Source organism: Pundamilia nyererei, unplaced genomic scaffold (assembly GCF_000239375.1).
Source record: "Pundamilia nyererei isolate P.nyererei 1_Seehausen unplaced genomic scaffold, PunNye1.0 scaffold00052, whole genome shotgun sequence".
Taxonomy (NCBI): Eukaryota; Metazoa; Chordata; class Actinopteri; order Cichliformes; family Cichlidae; genus Pundamilia; species Pundamilia nyererei.
Genome location: NW_005187453.1, coordinates 1,528,467 through 1,547,403, shown reverse-complemented (window position 1 = coordinate 1,547,403; position 18,937 = coordinate 1,528,467). Strand labels below are relative to the sequence as shown.

The following is an 18,937-nucleotide window of genomic DNA, read 5'->3' as shown; positions in this document are numbered from 1 at the left end:
CAAATACAGAATGTTAAAGAGAATTGTCAACACATTGGTGGACTACCCAACACACACAAGGTGAAAGCTGTCCTGTACATACAGGATGATCTGCTTGTTGTATGCAGAGATAAAGAGATAAAGGCACAAGTCTATGTCTAATAAAACACAAAAGTGGGCATACCTATACACAGACTCAAGCCAGTACAACCAAATGGTTGATAAAGCCAAATATATACACATGGATATACACATGACACAAACATGCACCTTGTTCATTGTATCACACACACTATGTATATAATACAATACAATCTTTATTTATAGAGCACATTTAAAAACCAGCGGTATACCAAGTGTTTAACATAAAAGACAGAAAAGTAACATGAGTATTATACTATATTATTATAGTATTATATTATACCCCATAATGTCAAAGCACTTTCTGAACTGTACACTTGCTCTTACCGCAACTGATTAAATGTTCAAGGTCACACTGCTGCCTTCAACTGTGGTCATTTTAAACTGTTTCAGTGAACAACTAACATCAGTTTTTCTAGAGAAGATTATATTCACAGAGTTTCAGTGTCAAGTTATTTAATTTCCTTCTTACTGGGTTTATTTGTCACCAGCACTTGGTGTTCCGAAAAGGAAAAAAAATTGAGTGAAGAGGTCATTTATTGCAACAATGGAGCTGAGGCAGGAGAGGCATGGTCTAGCATCAGGCACACCATTCGCTCCATGCAACGTTCTCCATTATCTGTCACTTTTCTCACACACTCATACTTCAGTATCTCCTCATTGGTGAAATTGCTTTTAAAGGAATGGTGAAAAAAAATGTTTCACTCTGGTTATTCCAGGGTGGAAAAAAAGGAAACTCCAGCTGTGGCCAATCTTATGTTTCCATTGACTCCACAGAAAGTGGCAAGATGCTATCCCCTCACCAGGATGATAAGAACTGGGCAAAATTCAATTACATCTCAGTGAAATGTGAAGATTCTTTTAAAAACCAGAATGGGAGTCACTCTATGTCAGTGTGGGCTTTCACAATTATTCTTTTCTCCAGCTATGGTCTTCTTTGGAGATGATGTGGGCTGTTACTGAGTGGCCAGACTGATTGGTAATGTCAAAGCAGGTCTATGTCGAAATGGGCTTAGCAGGCTTCTAGAGAAACAAACTAATGATGCGTTTTATGACCAGGTGGGCTGAAAGAGTTCAATGAAAAGGAAAGGTCTGATCTGCTGCAGACTCTCCACATACTAACAATGCCTGGAACATTAAAGACTCAAGCCACATTAGCGCCACCTATGAGTCAGTAGCACTTTTTTCAGCTTTGTATTTGCCCTTTTATTTGAGGTCTATTAAACCATATCTTGATAAAAAGGGAAAATCTGTGTAGACTGGCACCACTGGTCTGAAGTAACGCATGATGACCACCCATCACCTTTTCCAAGCAAAGCTAGAACTGACAGGGTATGACAGTCTGACATGAACACTGCAAAGATGACTCAACCCCCACCCTTCCCCCTTGCCACCAAAAATAAATCAAATAAATAAATAAAGAGCATCACTGAAGTCATGGTAACAGCTGCATTGTGCACAAAAGCATGACTAAATGTTGCCTTCTTTCATTTCCTTTCATCAGCAATGAATGGTCTGAAGGTGGTTCACATATTATAAATTAATGGGGAACGACAAAAGCCAATTTTAAGCTCATACATCTTTCACATAAAGTCTTATCTTACCCAGCTGCTCAATATTTTCTATACTGATCACAGACAAGTGAAATGGAAAAGCAAAGCCCATTCAAATGAGATATTATCTCTCTGGAAACAAGTACCTACATCATTAAATCTCACTATTCCTTCCAGCTCATTCTCAAAACGAAACCACGGCCCTTCACTCCCACTCACTTTCCTCGTCATCCCCGTCTCTCATTACATGGAGCGAGGTGACAGCAGAGCGAGGTAGCCTTGTCAGCAGTTTTCCGTGTCCTCTGCTCTTCCTCTACCACCTCCTCTTCTCCTCTCTTTTTCTTGTTGATCTACCGTCATGAGGCTGTCGGCTAGCTGTCAAGGACAAGGACTCTACCCGGTGATGTATGCTGAACGTGACAGAGTCACCCACACGTGGGGTACCTAAAGTCATTTTACAGAGCATCGTGGTGAACAACCTCCACTCTGTTAGATCACTACATTGTTTAGTGTTTGTGTGAACAGGAGCGAAAGCCAAATATAACACATTTTGCCATTTTTCTCTTTTACCACCTGACTCTTCTGATCATGTGGTTATTTGGAAGAACCCAACAAACCCAGATGTGCAAGGTGCCACATACGCCGAGACACAATCAAGGATTGGTAAGTGCTGGGCTTTAAGATTTAGGTGTCAGAGGCTTAGTAGCAGTTTGAAAACTGTCATGAGCTGCCTGTGTTTTAAAGTATAGATTTTTTTTTAATAGAGGACTCACTGGCTGAAATGAAAAAAGAAAACCAATTCTATAAAATCTAATGTCAGGCTTACAAAGCCACAAGAAAAGCAAACACAATAGTAGCATGGGATAGCATTACATAAGTCAGATGAGTATAAGAAATATACTATATCAGCACAGCTAGCCAAAACAGAGAGAAAGCGGTAGCTATTGACACTTTAGACAGTCCTCTGAAAAAGTATTTGCCCCCCTTTGCATGCTTGTAACACACAGACATATTAGATCACCAAGCAGATTTTAAAATTAAATAAATGTTAAAATACAAATTGAATTTATTAAGGAAAAAAAGCTGCGTGACCCTGTCTCTCTCCCACCCCTCACTAGCTACAGTCAACCGGACCTTTTGAATCAAGAAACCACTTAAATAGAACCTATAAGATAAAGTGAAGCAGGCTAGAAGATCTGAAAAAAAAAAACATGCCAGGTTTTTTTCTATCTACACAAACTGTTAAGTGGCAAAATCAACAGGGCGCAAAAATTTACAAGCAGGTGACTCTTAGATGTATTTTTTATTAGATGTATTTATTTATTAACTTGTGCATTTACTTACATTGTGGCTGCTTTTGAATATCTGTGTCCTCTCTTAATTATTCTTTAGCAACATAAGCCAGCTGTTTTTACATTTAAATAACCAACATTTTTGTTTGATTACATTTTTAATAATAGTAGTCATGGTACTGTTTATTTTATTAAAAACTGTACAACAAGTTTTGTCGTGAAAAGTCAGAGCCAAATTTAAAACCAGTTTAGTGGCCTGTTGATGTGTGTTTCAAATCTAGGTTGGATTATAGTTGAAAATAAAGCAACTGTCTATATTGGAAGTTGACTTTTAATAAACTTGCAATAATTACATTTAATTTAGATCATCTTTTTTAAAAACACGTGTCTCTAAACCAAAGGTGGCAATACCACACATTCAGACATAGCAGTAGATGATGTTTTTAAATGTCTGTTTTTATCAATAAGTACTATATGCACTTTCTGTTTCCATGCACAGCCATTAAAAATCAAATTGGCTTCTAAATATATATATTTTTTTAACTTTCTTTGACCCTCTAGACCAGCTCTCCCCACATTACATCAATATCTTGCAAGTCTAGAAAAGCAACTGTTGGACAGAAAAACGTCAAATGAGTGGTAAATATTTTGGTTTTCTAATATATTCCTAATCTTCAGTGTATTCAGCAATCATACTTTAGACCAACCCGTTTTACCTCTCGTTTGATTTGCACTTTAGCTTGGGGAAATTGTTTTTTATTGCTGATCTTTTCTATCTTCTGCTATTAGACTTGTACTATGCTGTTGTCCTCAAAGGAATTCCAGTAGTACTTGGTGTTGACTCCAGTAAATTCTACAAGACCTGCTGTTTAAATTCCCGCCCTCTCGGATCTTCATCTGCTATTCATCTTACTGTTCCGTCCTCACACCTTATTACTATGGGGAACAGAGCTTTCAGTCGCTCTGCTCCCCGGCTCTGAATATTGACTCCCTTTGCGTATTTAAGACACAGCTCGAAACACAGCTGTTTAAACTGGTTTATTCGCTTTAGTGCTTTATCTGTTGTCAAGCTCTGTTTTGCAATTTTAACTTATTTTATGTATTTTATGACTACTGTTCCTTTTATTAATTTTGTTCTTTGTAAGGTGACCTTGGGTTTCTGAAAGGCACCCTCAAATAAAATGCATTATCATTATTATTATTATTATTATTATTATTATTAAATAAATACAAACAACAACAGTTTGGTCTGCATTTCTTGAAAGATCATATCCCACAAACTTAATCTAGAGGTACCACACTGTCTGAAATTTGTTTTGTGTCTAAATCATTCTGCAGATCATTTCAAAGGTATATAGACACCTTGTAATTAAAATGAAAGAATGAATTAATTTTACATGTATAGAGAAGACATTTAGAATGAAACGTTATTGGCCATGTTTGCATGGTCCTTTTTTAAAAATGCTTTCATGACATTATTGTGAGCTCTGCGGCAGTCAGGGCTTTCGAGGCTGATGAGCAGGACAACTGAATGTCAACCCTCGGGACACTGGGGAGGGAACCTGAGTTAGTGCGTGAGGTTAAGAGATACTGACCTCAACAAACAACTTGGACATCCGCAGCTGTATGTTCTTGAAAGGCGCTGAGCTATCAACTGATCACCATGAGTTGGATCAGGTGGCGAGGGAGGATGCCAAACAGACCTGGCACACCCAAACGTATAGTGAGGGTGAACTGGGGACGCATGGCAGAGGCCCTGGTTCAGGAGGTCTTCAACAGCATTCTGATGGAGGCATTGAGTCAGAATGGATGTCCTGCACCACTATAGCTGAGGCTGCTGCAAGGAGCTGTGGCCGCAAGGTGGTTGGTGCCCGACATGGTAGTAATTCCAGAAGGGAGGCATCAAGCTGAAGGAGGAGTCCTATTGGGATTGGTTAGCCATCAGGTGATGGACAGTATTATATTTTAGACAGTATAAAAAAGTTTGATATACAGTACTCATTTAAAAAAAAGTAAATTGAATATGAATTAGCGCTTTGACTGCAAAAATATTGTTTTCTTCTGTGTAATAAGTGAACATATATGCAAGACAGGGTAGTGTCCAAAGTTCCCTAATGCTAGCAAGTCTGATAGCAAGCTGCATCAGCAACTGTGTTTAGTTTAGATGTTCTCTCAGTGTTTTTGTGGATTCTCTCCAAGCACTTTTACAGGGACATGCATATCGGGTTAACTGGTAATTCTAACTGGTGTGTATGAATGATTCTGTGTGTGTGTGTGTGTGTGTGTGTGTGTGTGTGTGTGTGTGTGTGTGTGTGTGTGTGTGTGAGAGTACCCAGGGTCCCAGGGTGAACCCTGCCTCTTGCCCTTTGACAACCCTATGCAATCTTGAATTGGATGGATTGGTGGAGTTTATGGATCAATAAACTGTAGTGGTACAATGCAAAGACACACATACATGCAGACTAGCAATAAATAACAGACTAACAAATGGTAAAACCTCATTTACTGAAACTGGAGCACTAACTTCCAAGACAGGCTATACTTCACAGCAGGTCATATTATTTGTCAGGTTATTTAATTTAAATGTTCTGAAAGTCACCAGCATGGCAAAGAGGTCTCGTTCAGTGAATTTAATTAGAGTAGGTGAGTCTTACAGGACATCCAAAAGGGGAAAAAATCATGATGAATACTTAATGATGTAAAGTTGGGAATTTTAACTTTGGGGATTGATCAGAGTGGGCATTAGGGGAACTGCCATTTTTGGAACTTTAAATTTCACAGTAATTAATTAGGAAGGAGTTCGGAGAGCACATTCCTCCATTTATACCTATGCCCTATTTTGTCATTTTAGATAAAGTGATCCATACTTGCATTATGGGTTTTTCCTATGCTTATGTTTCACCTTCCCAATGCGTTTCATGAAAATTAGCTGGGTAGTCTCGTTGACAGACAAAAGGACACTACCAGGCAGCAGTTTAAAAAATACCTCCGCCATGGCTTGTCCTTTGACTGAGGAAAATAAGCAAGCATAATAATGTCATACCAAGTATGAAGTCAATAAAGAGTCGGAGATTTAACAACAGGCCACCTCACTGACCATGGAATTTTTGGAGCTCTGTGCTTACAAATCACTTTGCTCATAATACAACCTTTGGTAGTGGCTAACAGACATTCTGGCTATAGTTGCCTAGGTAACCATCTAATATATTTAACACCAGATCCTATGTCAATCAAGTGTCTTACTTTCCAACTTACAGTAGTTTTAATTACTCACTAATTAAAGAAAGAATTTGCTAAAATATTACTGAGTTAGAATTAGTTTTACTCATAACTTATTACCAACTAACTATATTTACTAGCTATCTATTATCACTTCTATATGTCACTAGATTGTCTTTTATTCTGAATTTCCTTCACTAATCTCATCCTTCCATTTCCGACCTGGCGGTTCTCAGTCAAAAATATTTACCAACCTGACACATGATTCAAATCAATCCCACATCAAATTCACACATTAAAATCAGAAATATTCAAAACCAACATTGAAAGGTATGGTGACATTAGAATAATACTAATGCTATTTCCAACAGCTTCTTGTTTTTACTTAAGCTAACAATTTAATATACCCAATTAGTAAAATCAGGTTCTTCATTTCCATATGAAGAACCTGATTTAAGATACTACTCATACTACTACTACTACTACTACTACTACTACTACCAAGTTAGAACAAAGCTCACATTCTTAGAACATCTTAGTGCCATAGTACCTGACATGTGCTGCAGGAAGAAGCAGATTGTTAATTTGAGCTGACAGAGATAAACAGCCCACACTCTGTCCTCTCAGTTACCTCTGGAGCAGATGGGCAGGGCAAATGAAAGTGCCAGATGTCTGCTTTTTGGAAATTTGGCAGGGTTTTTTTTCGTTTGTTTGTTTTTTGGTTTGTTTGTTTTTTTGCACAGTAAGGCAAGAAGTTTACATTAACTATAAGTTAAAAAGTGATGGCCACTGAACTTTACAGTTTAACAGATGGAGCAAGGATTGCTATATGTGGGAAGGTGGTGGTTAAAAAATATAGGCAGATGGCCAAAAACTAAAAGGTCAGGACAAAATGTGCAGCCAGCATGTGGACAGGCAGATGTCTCTGACTGGCAGACCGTCTGCTCCTCATCAGCACCCCCTGCTGTCCAGAGGGGAAATGCTTTGTCCATTTGGGGAGCTGCAGACAATTTAGAGGGACAGCTACATGCAGAGATCAGATAATTATCCTTGGATATTGTGCTCCCTTTAATTTCCAGTCAGTGCGCACTGTCTCTTGCATGCACAAACAATCACCTACTCGCAATGTGCATTTTATCACAGCACCGTCAGACTGTTGACCTGTCTGTAAAATAGAGCTATGGACATTCTGGGACCGCTCAAATGATCAACACTAATAGGAGAAAGGAACAAAAGGAAAGCATTAGTGCTGCCAGAGCACATCGTGTGGATCTGTGTGCTTGCAGGTGTGTGTAAGGGGATTTGTAAGATAGTGGGAAAAAGAGGGCTACTAAGTTTCACAAGCCTATATATCATAAAGCTCTGGCATTGTACTCAAAATCTTTACTATCGAAAGTTATAGGATGGGGTTCAAGAATACCGCATCCATCTGAGGTGCATGTGAATCAATAATCTGTATTCAGTTTGAGAACCAAAGGCACCATAATCGAAATAGAAATTCAGCTCATAATGACTGTGTCGTTTTTTCTCAGAAAAATGGAAAACATTAAGGAAAATGTATATTTATTGTATTATTTCCCTGCGGTGACTCTGCCAGCACAGAATGGTTATTCCTGCATAACAAGTCATCCTGCGGCATATTTTAGTAGATATTATGGCAGTTGCTGTGCCTCCAGAGAAGTGTGAGCCAGTTTCTAGAAATGACCAGAGCCATTGCAAACATGTGTCAGAGAGTGGTAAAATATGATCAAATCAGGAAGGGTTGGAAAGCCCTGTATTAGGTTTTTTTTGTTTGGTTTTTTTTTCACATTCCACCTCTATAGAAAATCAAAAATGAATGTTGCATTTGTGACTGATTACAGAAGAATTTTCAGCAAAATGAAGCACTGGCTCTGCAGCAGAAATATGATCCATTTATCAAACAGCATTATGATTTCCTGCTTAGGATGTGTTTTATTTGTAGCAGCTTGAGGTTCTCTCAGTTGCTGAGTTTAGGAGAAAAAGGGGCCTCATTTACTCACAGTGCGTACACAATTATTTTTAACATAATAACAATGATAATATTTATTACTAATGTCATTATTATTATTTCTTATATGTACCGTTTTCCAAAACACCATGAATCACAAAATGCTAATTATATTAAATGATTAATAATTAAATTCCATCTTATCTCATCTTAAATTCTGTATATCATTTAGATTTTTACAAAAAATGGCACATCATGGCTGGATTTCATCACTTACACTCTTTTCTTGTTCTTTGTGGTGAGTTTCTCATCTAAGGCTGACAAATCATGTGCTCCTGGTTCTTTTCCTTGTAGTCTGTTAGTCTTTTTCATATCAGCTTTGATAGTTTTCATGTCTTTTTTTACTTGAGTCACACTGACTGTCTTAGGGGAAACAATATTCAAAAACTCAGTTATTTTAGTCTTGCTCTTTGGACACAGTTGTTTCAGTTTCTTAAGGAAACAGTGTGCAGATTTAATAAATCCAATGCTACATTTGCAAAAATTTTTGTGTGGGGTAAGAACATTTCCATGCACATATTAGTAAATGAGGTCCAGTTTCTTTTTGGAACAAGACAAAATAAAAAAAATAGGCCATTTAGAAACTGGTTTACTATAAGAACCCAAAACTACAAAAAGAGTATGACAATGAAATGCAGTCAAAAAGATGATCATATATTCACGTGACATCTTTATCCGAGAAGTAACTGTTACCAAATATATACAGTATACAGTAAAATAGACTAAACACATTTTTACCTAAACCCTTTCCTCTAGGCAAATCTTCAGTTAGCTGACATCATTATGACATCATTCGAGTGGTAAATTGACTCAACTTGACTCAACAGTTTTAAAAGACGGAGCTGCACTCCAAATGACCTGTAAACTAACTTTCATTATCTACTGTCTTTTATTTCAGAGTGCCTCTTTAAAAGTGTCAATCCGCTGCATTACTGTCAGCATTCTGGCTTTCACAGCAGTTTGCATGCATCAGGGAAGATCTAAGGACCCGGCCTTGACATTTACACAACGGCTGAAACTTAAAAGATTGCTGATACACACTGAGATGCAAACATTTCAAAGCTCAGGCACAAACACAAACACACGCAGGCGCTGGGTGCATGAAAGATCCTGCAGCAACTTCATCAAAATGTTGTGGTTTTATTAAATCACCTCTGCAATAAAACCTTCCACTTGCCTCACAATGCTGAGATACGCAGCAAAACCAAGAGAAAAGAGGAGGAGAAGCTCTCAGATCAGAAGAATCCATGAGTACCTACAGGCTGACACGACACTGTGCACGAATGCACCATGCAAAGTCTAAGAGTCCTCTTTCTGTGTGCTTGTGTATATTAAATGAGACAAAACAAGTGCACAACATCTCTGATCATGCAGCTGAGCAAGACGAGATCTGGTGTCTTAGCTGTTTTGCATTAAGCAGGCCTTAGGGTAAAAATAAATTAGTCGGAGCATCACTTTAATTAGAAATTACTCCAAGCACTCGCACTCTTTAGAGCTCCTTTCATTCATTTACAATGCTGTATTTCAATTTTCAAGCGAATTTAGGCTGCGCAAGTCCCAGAGGATGTGTTTAAAGAGGAATAAACTGGAACAAAAACCAACAGCTGAATGGATGGACCCCAGAGGATAATGACACTGACAGAGTGCTTCTGATTGGCCAAGAGGCAAAGCCCTTTACCCCAATGGGAAGATGGCAACAGAAAGACAGGAAAATAAAAAGCTAAGGCTTACAACGAGGAAGATTTTTTTTTAAAGGAGGATCAATGCATGTGAATGCTTAGACACTCAGGAGGTATCTGAATGCTAGGTTATATGTTTCTGCTGTGCCCTCTGTTCCCATGACGACTGCCGACAAGGTCACTTTCGCTAGCCGAGGCAACGCGGTAGCCATGGCAGGCAACACAGAAAGAGACAGAGGCAGAAGAAGGGGAGGACAAATATTAAATTATGGTGTGAAGAGGGTGAAGGAAATTTGATGATTAAGGACACCACGTGTGAAATTTCATTCGCAGGTGCACAGGTGAGACTAGCGCCGCGTGTGAGGACAAAAGCATCTGCGGTCTTACACTTTAACGAGTTCAGCCTTGAATAGGTGTGCTGATGAGAGCATGTGCCCCACTTCCCCCACTCATCTCAAGGCCAAATCCTGAATGACAAAAAAAAAGAGGCTCTAGGCATACTTTTTAACATGCCCCTGAACGTCCTCCAACAAAACAGATCAATCACTGAATGAGTTCCCTTGTCTACCTCAATGCATCATGGTCCCTGTATTCCTGCCAGATTCTCTCAACAGATAGAAACTCTATTTGGGTTTCTCCCCAAAGTGGCAAAGCATAACCTGTTGTGTCCTTATTCATGCCGCCTCACCTTTCCATTTGGCAGACAGCAGGACTCCGGTAATTAGTGTAGTTTATTATTAATTCCAGTGATTAATTACAGAAAAAAAGATGTCTTGTTGAGATGACACAGCTGTCTTACTCATGCCATGATCTGAGGTGAATTAATTTCCTGCTGAAACACCATAATTCTCCCCAGTGTCATCTTTCGGGGTGTCGGCTTCATCTTAACCACTCGTGGCATTTGTTTTATTAGTGCTGGCGATAAAGGGCATTGGATGGGCAATGGCCCAAATGTGTTGTCCTTCTTTTTTATATTTCTGTAAAGTCATATGCTTGCAACGTGTGACCCTTCCTCTTCTCTACTTAATCATTCTTTATAACCCATCATAAAAGATAAGGCTGTAAATCCTGATTAGGCTATGGGATTTAAAAAAGGATTGGGTCTAATTTTATCAATAAATCAGACATTTAAATTTTGGATGGCGGAATAGAGATACTGCCCAGCAACAACCAAAAAAACAAACCCAAACAGCTTCCTTAAATAAACTCTTTTAATTGTCATGTGTTCATTAAGATGAAACTTCACGAAGAAGCTAACTAATTTGCTCTCTGAAAATTAAATGGCAGATTGTGTAAGCTAATTAGCATTGGATACCTCATTAAGATGTTGGCATGCATGTGTGTATGTTTGTGCATGTCACTTGTAAGATGCACTGCAGGATAACTAATTTAAAGGGGCTTTAGATAGTGAGCAACGTGTCAGTCTTCCTGTAAGCACTGTGAAGTGGTGGAGAAAAGCAGTCTGTTCGGCAGCCGAATTGCCAACACGATCACGTATTGTGCCAAAAATGTGCGCCGTCACCTGCCAAAGGCTGACTGGTCAGTTTATTTTTAACTCTGTGACCAAAAGAGTGTTTACAAACCTATCAGCATCATCATTATGGTTCCAGCATGACACAACAATGACAGGAAAATTGTGTCTCTTGAGCTGTGCTATTTCTTTTACAAAGACAAAAAGTGACAGCAGTCAGATTTAATAAATTGTGCCATATTTTTTGCCCTAAATGGTTTAACTACAGTAAAATGGATTTATATTGCAAGAATGAAAATTGCATTTTTATGCTAATTGTGGTGAACTGCAATGCATAAATGAAATTAGTTTGATTAAAAACGAAATATTTGCTGTTTCCTTTGAATGTTTTTGGGCATTTACTTGAACTGTTATTTTGAAATATTTTACAAGGTTTTAAAAACTCTTTCTTCCTTGGAAGTTATAAAGTTGTGGTAATCTCCCCTTGACTTCAGTTCGGGATTCTTTGAGGAGTATGTCATTCTCTTATAATGTCGCTGAAAGAACCTCACCACTTGCAACACTTACATCTGCAGGGTATTTACATTATTCTCCTTGTCTACAACGCCAGACAGCGGCATATCAAAGTCATTTTCCATGCCTTTTTAAAGTATTTGGCTTTCTAAGCTTGTTAAGAAAGCAAGAGCCCCCTTGTTTGGATTTACCAGCTTTCTAAGATAAACACTGTCAAAACAGCAGGCGCTGTCAGATTTACCAAAGTGCTCGGTGATAAATTTGACCATCTGCAAGCTCTGCTAATGTATTATAGCTGGCTGCATAATTAAAATATGCTTTGAAAAACAAATCATTATCATCTCTGATAAAAAAGAAATATATAGCTATCTTCCAAGTATTAATTCAGTTTGTTGCTATCATAGTGTGGCTTTTTAATGATTATTGAAGGATTGTTACGGGAGCAATAGCATAGAACTAATATAGTGCCAAACAGTGCTATACCATATTTCCTCAAATGATAGTTTAGTTTACCACAGCAGAATAAGAAAATCAGACACATGTTTGAAACAGGCTTTTAACAGAGGCGAGATTTCGTTCCTCTGCTTGACTGCAGAAAATGGTCAACAACATGCAATATAGGCCTGCTCCAATATTATTTCGTTTGCCCTATTAAAGTAACTGCCTACGCTTATTATAACATAACAAGTGACAGCTCACTCATTAAACAGATAAATTAGCTCCCTTGAGATTCTCCACACAATGACTTTATTTTTAACAACAAGCTGGGAATCAATTAACTCAAGTCATCTGCACTAGCATGAAAGGGGAAGGTCATCAAACTGGTGACTCACTGCACTCATGGTGTCACTTCTTTGTTAATCCAACATAATGGAACAACTTATTATGGCAGAACATGTTTAATTTTTCTTTATGGGTGCTTTGTATTTGTGACTAAGTGAGCAAAAAAAAAAAAGGTGAACATAGTAATATGGAGTATACCTAACAAAGCAAAAGCCGTTCATATTTCAAACTCAGCACGAGTGACACTGACTGACACTGACATGTGACATTTTGTGGGAAACATGGTTTGATATATGAGTTTCATTTATCTTTTCCAACTGATCTGGTCTTTTATGAGGGATGAAAGAAAACAAACAAGGACTAAATGTTGAATGTACTTCAATAGTGTCTCTAATATTTTATATATTTGGTCTTTTCTGTGCGCGGTTTCTATGGTGGCTCTGTGTTTGAGACATCCCTGCTGCATCCGGCTGTCAGTCTGCCAGAAATTGCACAAATGCCTTTATAAGTTCTAAGTGACGATTATAATCAACATTGTCTAGCAATTTATTAAGCAGAGCAGAGCCCAGAAAGTTAGTGTACTGTCACTGATCTACTGGTAGTAGCAACACCACCCATGTACCTGCTGACAACAGAACAGAACAGCACTACTGTTAGCACCTTCTGCAAAAAATAAATAAACAAAAAAATGAAAAAAATAGTTCAGAAGTAAGAGTGCAGATTCCCTGTAACATTTGTAACAAATGATTTTGGATATGATCCCAAACACTTGAGTAAACTTCACACTGTGGCATCAAAGTGTGAATATAAATGTATGCTCTGGGAGGGGTTTTAAGAGGAAGTGCATACTGTTTTTTGTTGTGCTTCCATTCAGATCAAACCAATTGACTATAGGCTGCTGACTAGCTGAGATTTCATGATTGGTACGCATTTGTAGTTACAGGCTTAGAGACTCAAATAAAACTCAATCATTGTACACACAGCAAATTCTACCTGCAGCTTGTCCATTGGGGATCTTTCCAAGTGCCATCTTCTGCTGTGCCTTTCTCTGTGCTGCAATATTCTAATAATCATGTTTTCCTTCCATTTATTAGGTTCCCGAGGCCCTGTGTGTTGACTACAGCAATTCTCAGTTCTGCTGTAAAGCAGAAAGTTAAACTTAAGGTACCCTATGGGACTGTAAAAGTATCAACAGTACTCCCGAGTGCAAGTTTAGCACACTCCAGCAAAAGATGGCTCACACTACTAATTGAAAGGCTGTGACCATCCCTTCCAATCACCCCCTCCAATGACTGATTATATATCTGACTTTGTGACCCCGAATACAGATCACCTATCGTCTCTAAACCCTCTGGGGCCTCCTTAATGCATGGCAAGAGTGACCACACTGTCACAATGAATTTCCAGCCTCCTCAGAGTCCTCATTATACGTGACAGTAAAATCTTCACTTTCCTTTTCAGTTCTCAACTTTCCACTTTCTGCTCATTTAAATTATGCTATATTCACAGCATTGTGAATGCCTGGCTAATCAGAAAAAAACTCCTTAGGTAAAGACGTGCACAAACCAAGAGCAAACAAAACTCCAAATCAGTACAATTAGTTCTTATAGAGGCTCATGGTGCTGCCCTTTTCTAAGTTGACCCCTCTGACACAGAGGCTTGAATTACTCAGAGTAGAAAGAGCGGTGCTAATGAAACATCAATGATTGCACTTTGTCAGGTTTAGTGAGTGAACGAAGGCTTCATCCCGAAGCGGAGGCAATGCACAACGAGGCAATGAGTTGTCTTTTTTATATGTTAATGAGGTCTTTTTTGCTGTGAAACCCTTTTATCGCTGAAGACAACTCGCTCTTGTTTCAATATAGTCTGCACCATTTGCAGTTTGCATCAGATTCCACACTCCTCGTCAGAGTCATAACTCTGTCAAATCACGACAGACAGACATGACACAAATATTTTTAGATTAAATGTAATTTGTGATTTTCGATTATCTCTCATGTCATGCATACCATGAATAATCCTCCACAGAATGTCAACTTGTACACCCACTGCTTCATTGCCAATAAGTTCAAGCTGACCTTATTTGACATAATTGTATTGTTATTAATTCATCAAAAAGCCAAGAAACTTGAAGCTCAAGTAGCCCATAGTTAAACAAACGTAATCGACACCATGAAGAATTAAGGTAGTTCTGAAGGTCCAACCCAGTAGAAATAGGTGTAACTAATGAAGTGGTTGGTGAGTGCATATATGGCATGCTTCACCCTTAAGGATTATAAGTATGGGGGGAAAAAAAACAAGTAAGAAATCAAAGTGTTCAGTACAAGTGACATGGCAGCCTATTTTTAAGGATTTCTTTGCTGATCGCCAATGTTGTATGTTTCCCTGCATTTTATGCATTATGTCTAATCTATGCCATGTGTACCATAGCGAAATACTACTACAAACATGTATGTCAGCACACACAAGAATAAGTGGTGCTCCTGGCGTTAAATTCAAAATGAGCATCATCATCATCAAGACAGAGGTAAGTCAAAAATATAAGGATTATCTCCTAAAAGTTTCATGATTTCTGAATTACAGCCTTCCCTGATACGGTTACAAACATATACTCATTAGCCAGTTTATTATAATGTCAAATATCTAATCAACCAATCACACAGCAGCAACTCAGTGTACTTAGGAACGTAGGCTTGGACAAGACAACCGGCTCAAGAACAGGGAAGAAAGGTCTTTTAAGTCACTTTGAACATTGCATGGTTTTTGGTAGCAGACGGGTATCTCAGAAACTGCTGATCGCTGGGGATTTCCCCACCCAATCATCTTTAAAGTCTGGAACTGTCTGAAAAAGAGAAAATATCCAGTAAAGTGGAAGCTTTCTATGCAAAAATGCCCTGGTGATGTCAGAGGTCATCCTCCTTTGAGTTGAAGGGAAGGCAACAGAAACCCAAATAAACTCTCATTACAACCAAGGTATGCAGAAGAGCATCTCTAAATGTACAACACACCCAATCTTGAAGCAGATGGGCTACGGCAACAGAAGAGCACCTTTGGGATGCGGTGGAATGAGAGATATACATCATGGATGTGCAGCCAGCAATTCTGGAGCTACATTGTAATGTTATCCTGTTAATATGGAGCGAACTGTCTGAGGAATATTTTCAGAATCTTGTTGAATCTATGCCACGACGAATGTAGTCAGTTCTCAAGGAAAAAAAATATGTAACTCTGAATAGCACGGTGTAAAGAAAAACGAGTAAGAAATCAAAGTGTTCGTTACAAGTGATAGGGCAGTCTGTTATTATGGATGTCTTTGTTGATTAGATGGACAGTGTTGTATATTTTTCTGCATTACATGCATATTAATTAATCCATGATGTGTGTACCAAAGTGAAACGCAGCCACCCACACATGTACATCAGCACACACCCACGCACACAGACAGGGAGCTATGTTCTGATCACTGCCAAGCCGAAGCATGCAACATGATAAGAACTTCCTTTTTTCACATGAACACAGATGCAATACATGTGTCGACAAGGAGGCGCACCAGATTCCAACATGGGAAAGACCCTACTGTACACAGAGTATGTGTTATGGCAGTTTCACAAACACACTCAAGACTTCAGTTACATGGTAATATTCATACATGGCTCTTTTGAACTTAGTGTGACCACAGTGAAGAAACAAGCCCGAATGACGTGAGCATGAATGACGATGGATGCAATGAGGCGTGGGTGCCATGTGGAGTTATGTGATGCGATGATGCCGTGTGAGTAAATGATCGACCAATCACTGACAACAATGCGGACATATAGAAATCAACGACAACAGAATACAGCTTTCAAAAACAGATAAGACACAACAAGAAGAAACGAGAAAGGGCAAAACAAAACCACAAGCTGCTTTCCGTGTGGGCCCCAGAGAGTCCTGCTTTGAAGTGGTTTGCTTCAGATACTGGCAACGAGGGGAGGGGGTGTTTTGCAGGGATGGAGGGGTTGACAAGTTAGCAAAGACCTTCTGCTGTGCACTTCGCTTGTACCTTTTGCTAATGGCCCCAAAGCACAAAACAATCACAAAACACAACAGCCCCAAACACCCTCTATCAAGTAAAGTTCAAGCCGGTGAACTTGATCAATTTTGCTCTTTGAATTGCCCCACCCCTCACCAGTTTTAAACCCATGAGAGTCACTCCTGTGAACCTTTAATCCCTTCCAATAGAATCACAGCATGTATTAAATAATAAAGGCTCTGAAGTGACTTTTATAACAAAAGATCCAGTACAAGATGCTGGGTTTCAGTAAGTCGGCAGGCTTTCTGAAGCCCATTTTTCTGCTTTGTCAAAACAGCAAATAAACCTTGTATAATATTCACAACTCTTCCTTCCTCTGCTTCTCAACTACACAGGCCTGAGAGGGATTTAGAGTGTGATTGTGTTGGTCTGCAGCCTTTTTCCACTTACTGTGTCCAGCACTGCAGGGGCTATGATTTGCTATCAATGGGCGTTTGCTTATCTGCTATTTTCTGCCAAGCTCAGACAATGCGGCAAAGCAATTCTGTGACACGTGCAGTCAACAACAAACAAACCATTTTGGGGCGGATGGCTTAATTGCTATTGATGCTCCTTGGCTAGATGAATATCATAATTTTCTTTCAAAGTCTGGTGGTAGAGTGCACTTGGGGAAAATATAACCAGGAGGCACTGTCAATTTTGCTTGAAAGGGGATAATACAGATAATGACAGATAATACCTTGTCAAAGCCTTTCATTATTTCTTTTGTTCCTACATGTCTAATTATATATCTTAGAGACTGCCTGTACAACATTAAGTATTGATTATTATGCGTCCTCAAAACTGCCTAGCCAAAATAGTCCTACAAAAGTACAGTCATTACAGCAGCTAATTATTAGTTGCTGTGTTTTTTCATATTTCCCAGGACAGTGGGAGTAAATTACCCCATCAAACTGACTTCAGAGCTTTCAAATTACATGGAAAACTTGATTTAAAATAAAGAGCCTATTTGTAATTTACCACCAGTACTAAGTAATTGCATGGGCTAATCTGTCAAAAAAAGATATCATCAGCATTATCATTCTGCTTTGCCTACTAAATCCAATGTAATATTTCCCCAGTTGTTCAGTTTTTGCAAGTACTTGACCATTGTCCAGAAAATGGGATGTTACTGATATAGATCATATTGCTGTGTTTCATTGTGTTTATCACAGTAGCCTGACAAACATGGCACTAACAGTCGCTGGAAATAACAAATCGTATCCAGTGTATCTTAAATTCACTCAGGAAACAAGTTCAATCTCAACCACAACAAGACCCAAAACCCAAGCTGTTGTGACAAGGGACATTTAAAACCATGGGGAGTGATTCGCTCTCTGTGGCTCGGTGTCTATTTAAGATAGATGAGATCATGAAGGGGATGGAATGCACCTTGTCCTGGAAGAACCTGAAGCAGTTACAACCACTTCAACTTAGATACCACTGCTGGGGCACTTGTGTTGACTAGTGTAGCTACGGCAGCACTGCTATAAAAAGGATGCATGATACGTGGCTGCAATCAAAGTTGAACAAATAAATAAACTTAAATTTAAAAAAATTGAAAAAAAGAAAAAAGAAACATTTGTGCAGATGTTACAAGGATGCAGTCATCTTACCTGGGAACACAGGCAGTGGAGGTCTCCCCCTCAGGAGCCTCTGGGGCTGGGCAGCAGAACTGGTGTAGTACTGTTGGGTTTCTGTGTGAAAAAAGAGTGGAAACAAAACAGAGGCAATCATATATTTTGTTTAAACTTTAGTTATTGTTTAAATGTAGAACAAAACACTATATATGACAGCAACTTTTTAATCATGGCTTAGCCAGCGTGGCTAGTGGCTAAATCATTATACACCATATATGTATAACACCATGAAAGTGTAGCAGAGTAATAAGGTTAGAGGATGAGGTTGGTGTACCTAGTTGCCAGTTGGGGTGTGAGCCCCACGTCCATCCTCTGTACTGTTCATGCTCTTAATGGGGTGAACTGTGTTATTTCCTTTACAAACATAGCTTGGTTAAAATGCATTAAAATGCATTATTTTTTATATGATTATAGTAATTGATATTGATATATAAAACACCCAGCACGCCCCTGCGGGCGGTTTATCCTTCAAGCTCGGGTCCTCTACCAGAGGCCTGGGAGCTTGAGGGTTCTGCGCAGTATCTTAGCTGTTCCCAGGACTGCGCTCTTCTGGACAGAGATCTCCGATGTTATTCCCGGGATCTGCT

The 18,937-nt window shown here is 38.9% G+C and overlaps 1 protein-coding gene across 5 annotated transcripts in view; it reads right to left on the bottom strand.

The window, feature by feature from the left end:
• Positions 1–18,937, bottom strand: part of iqsec3a (IQ motif and Sec7 domain ArfGEF 3a) — a 123,874-nt gene that overhangs the window by 79,369 nt on the left and 25,568 nt on the right. For 4 of the 5 annotated variants that reach the window (XM_005733451.1, XM_005733452.1, XM_005733453.1 and 1 more), the window contains exon 2: positions 18,327–18,407. In XM_005733451.1, the coding sequence (XP_005733508.1) occupies positions 18,327–18,407 (81 nt within the window). Of the gene's footprint in view, positions 1–18,326; positions 18,408–18,937 lie in introns of those variants that run through there. The other variant, XM_013910941.1, reaches the window with a different exon arrangement.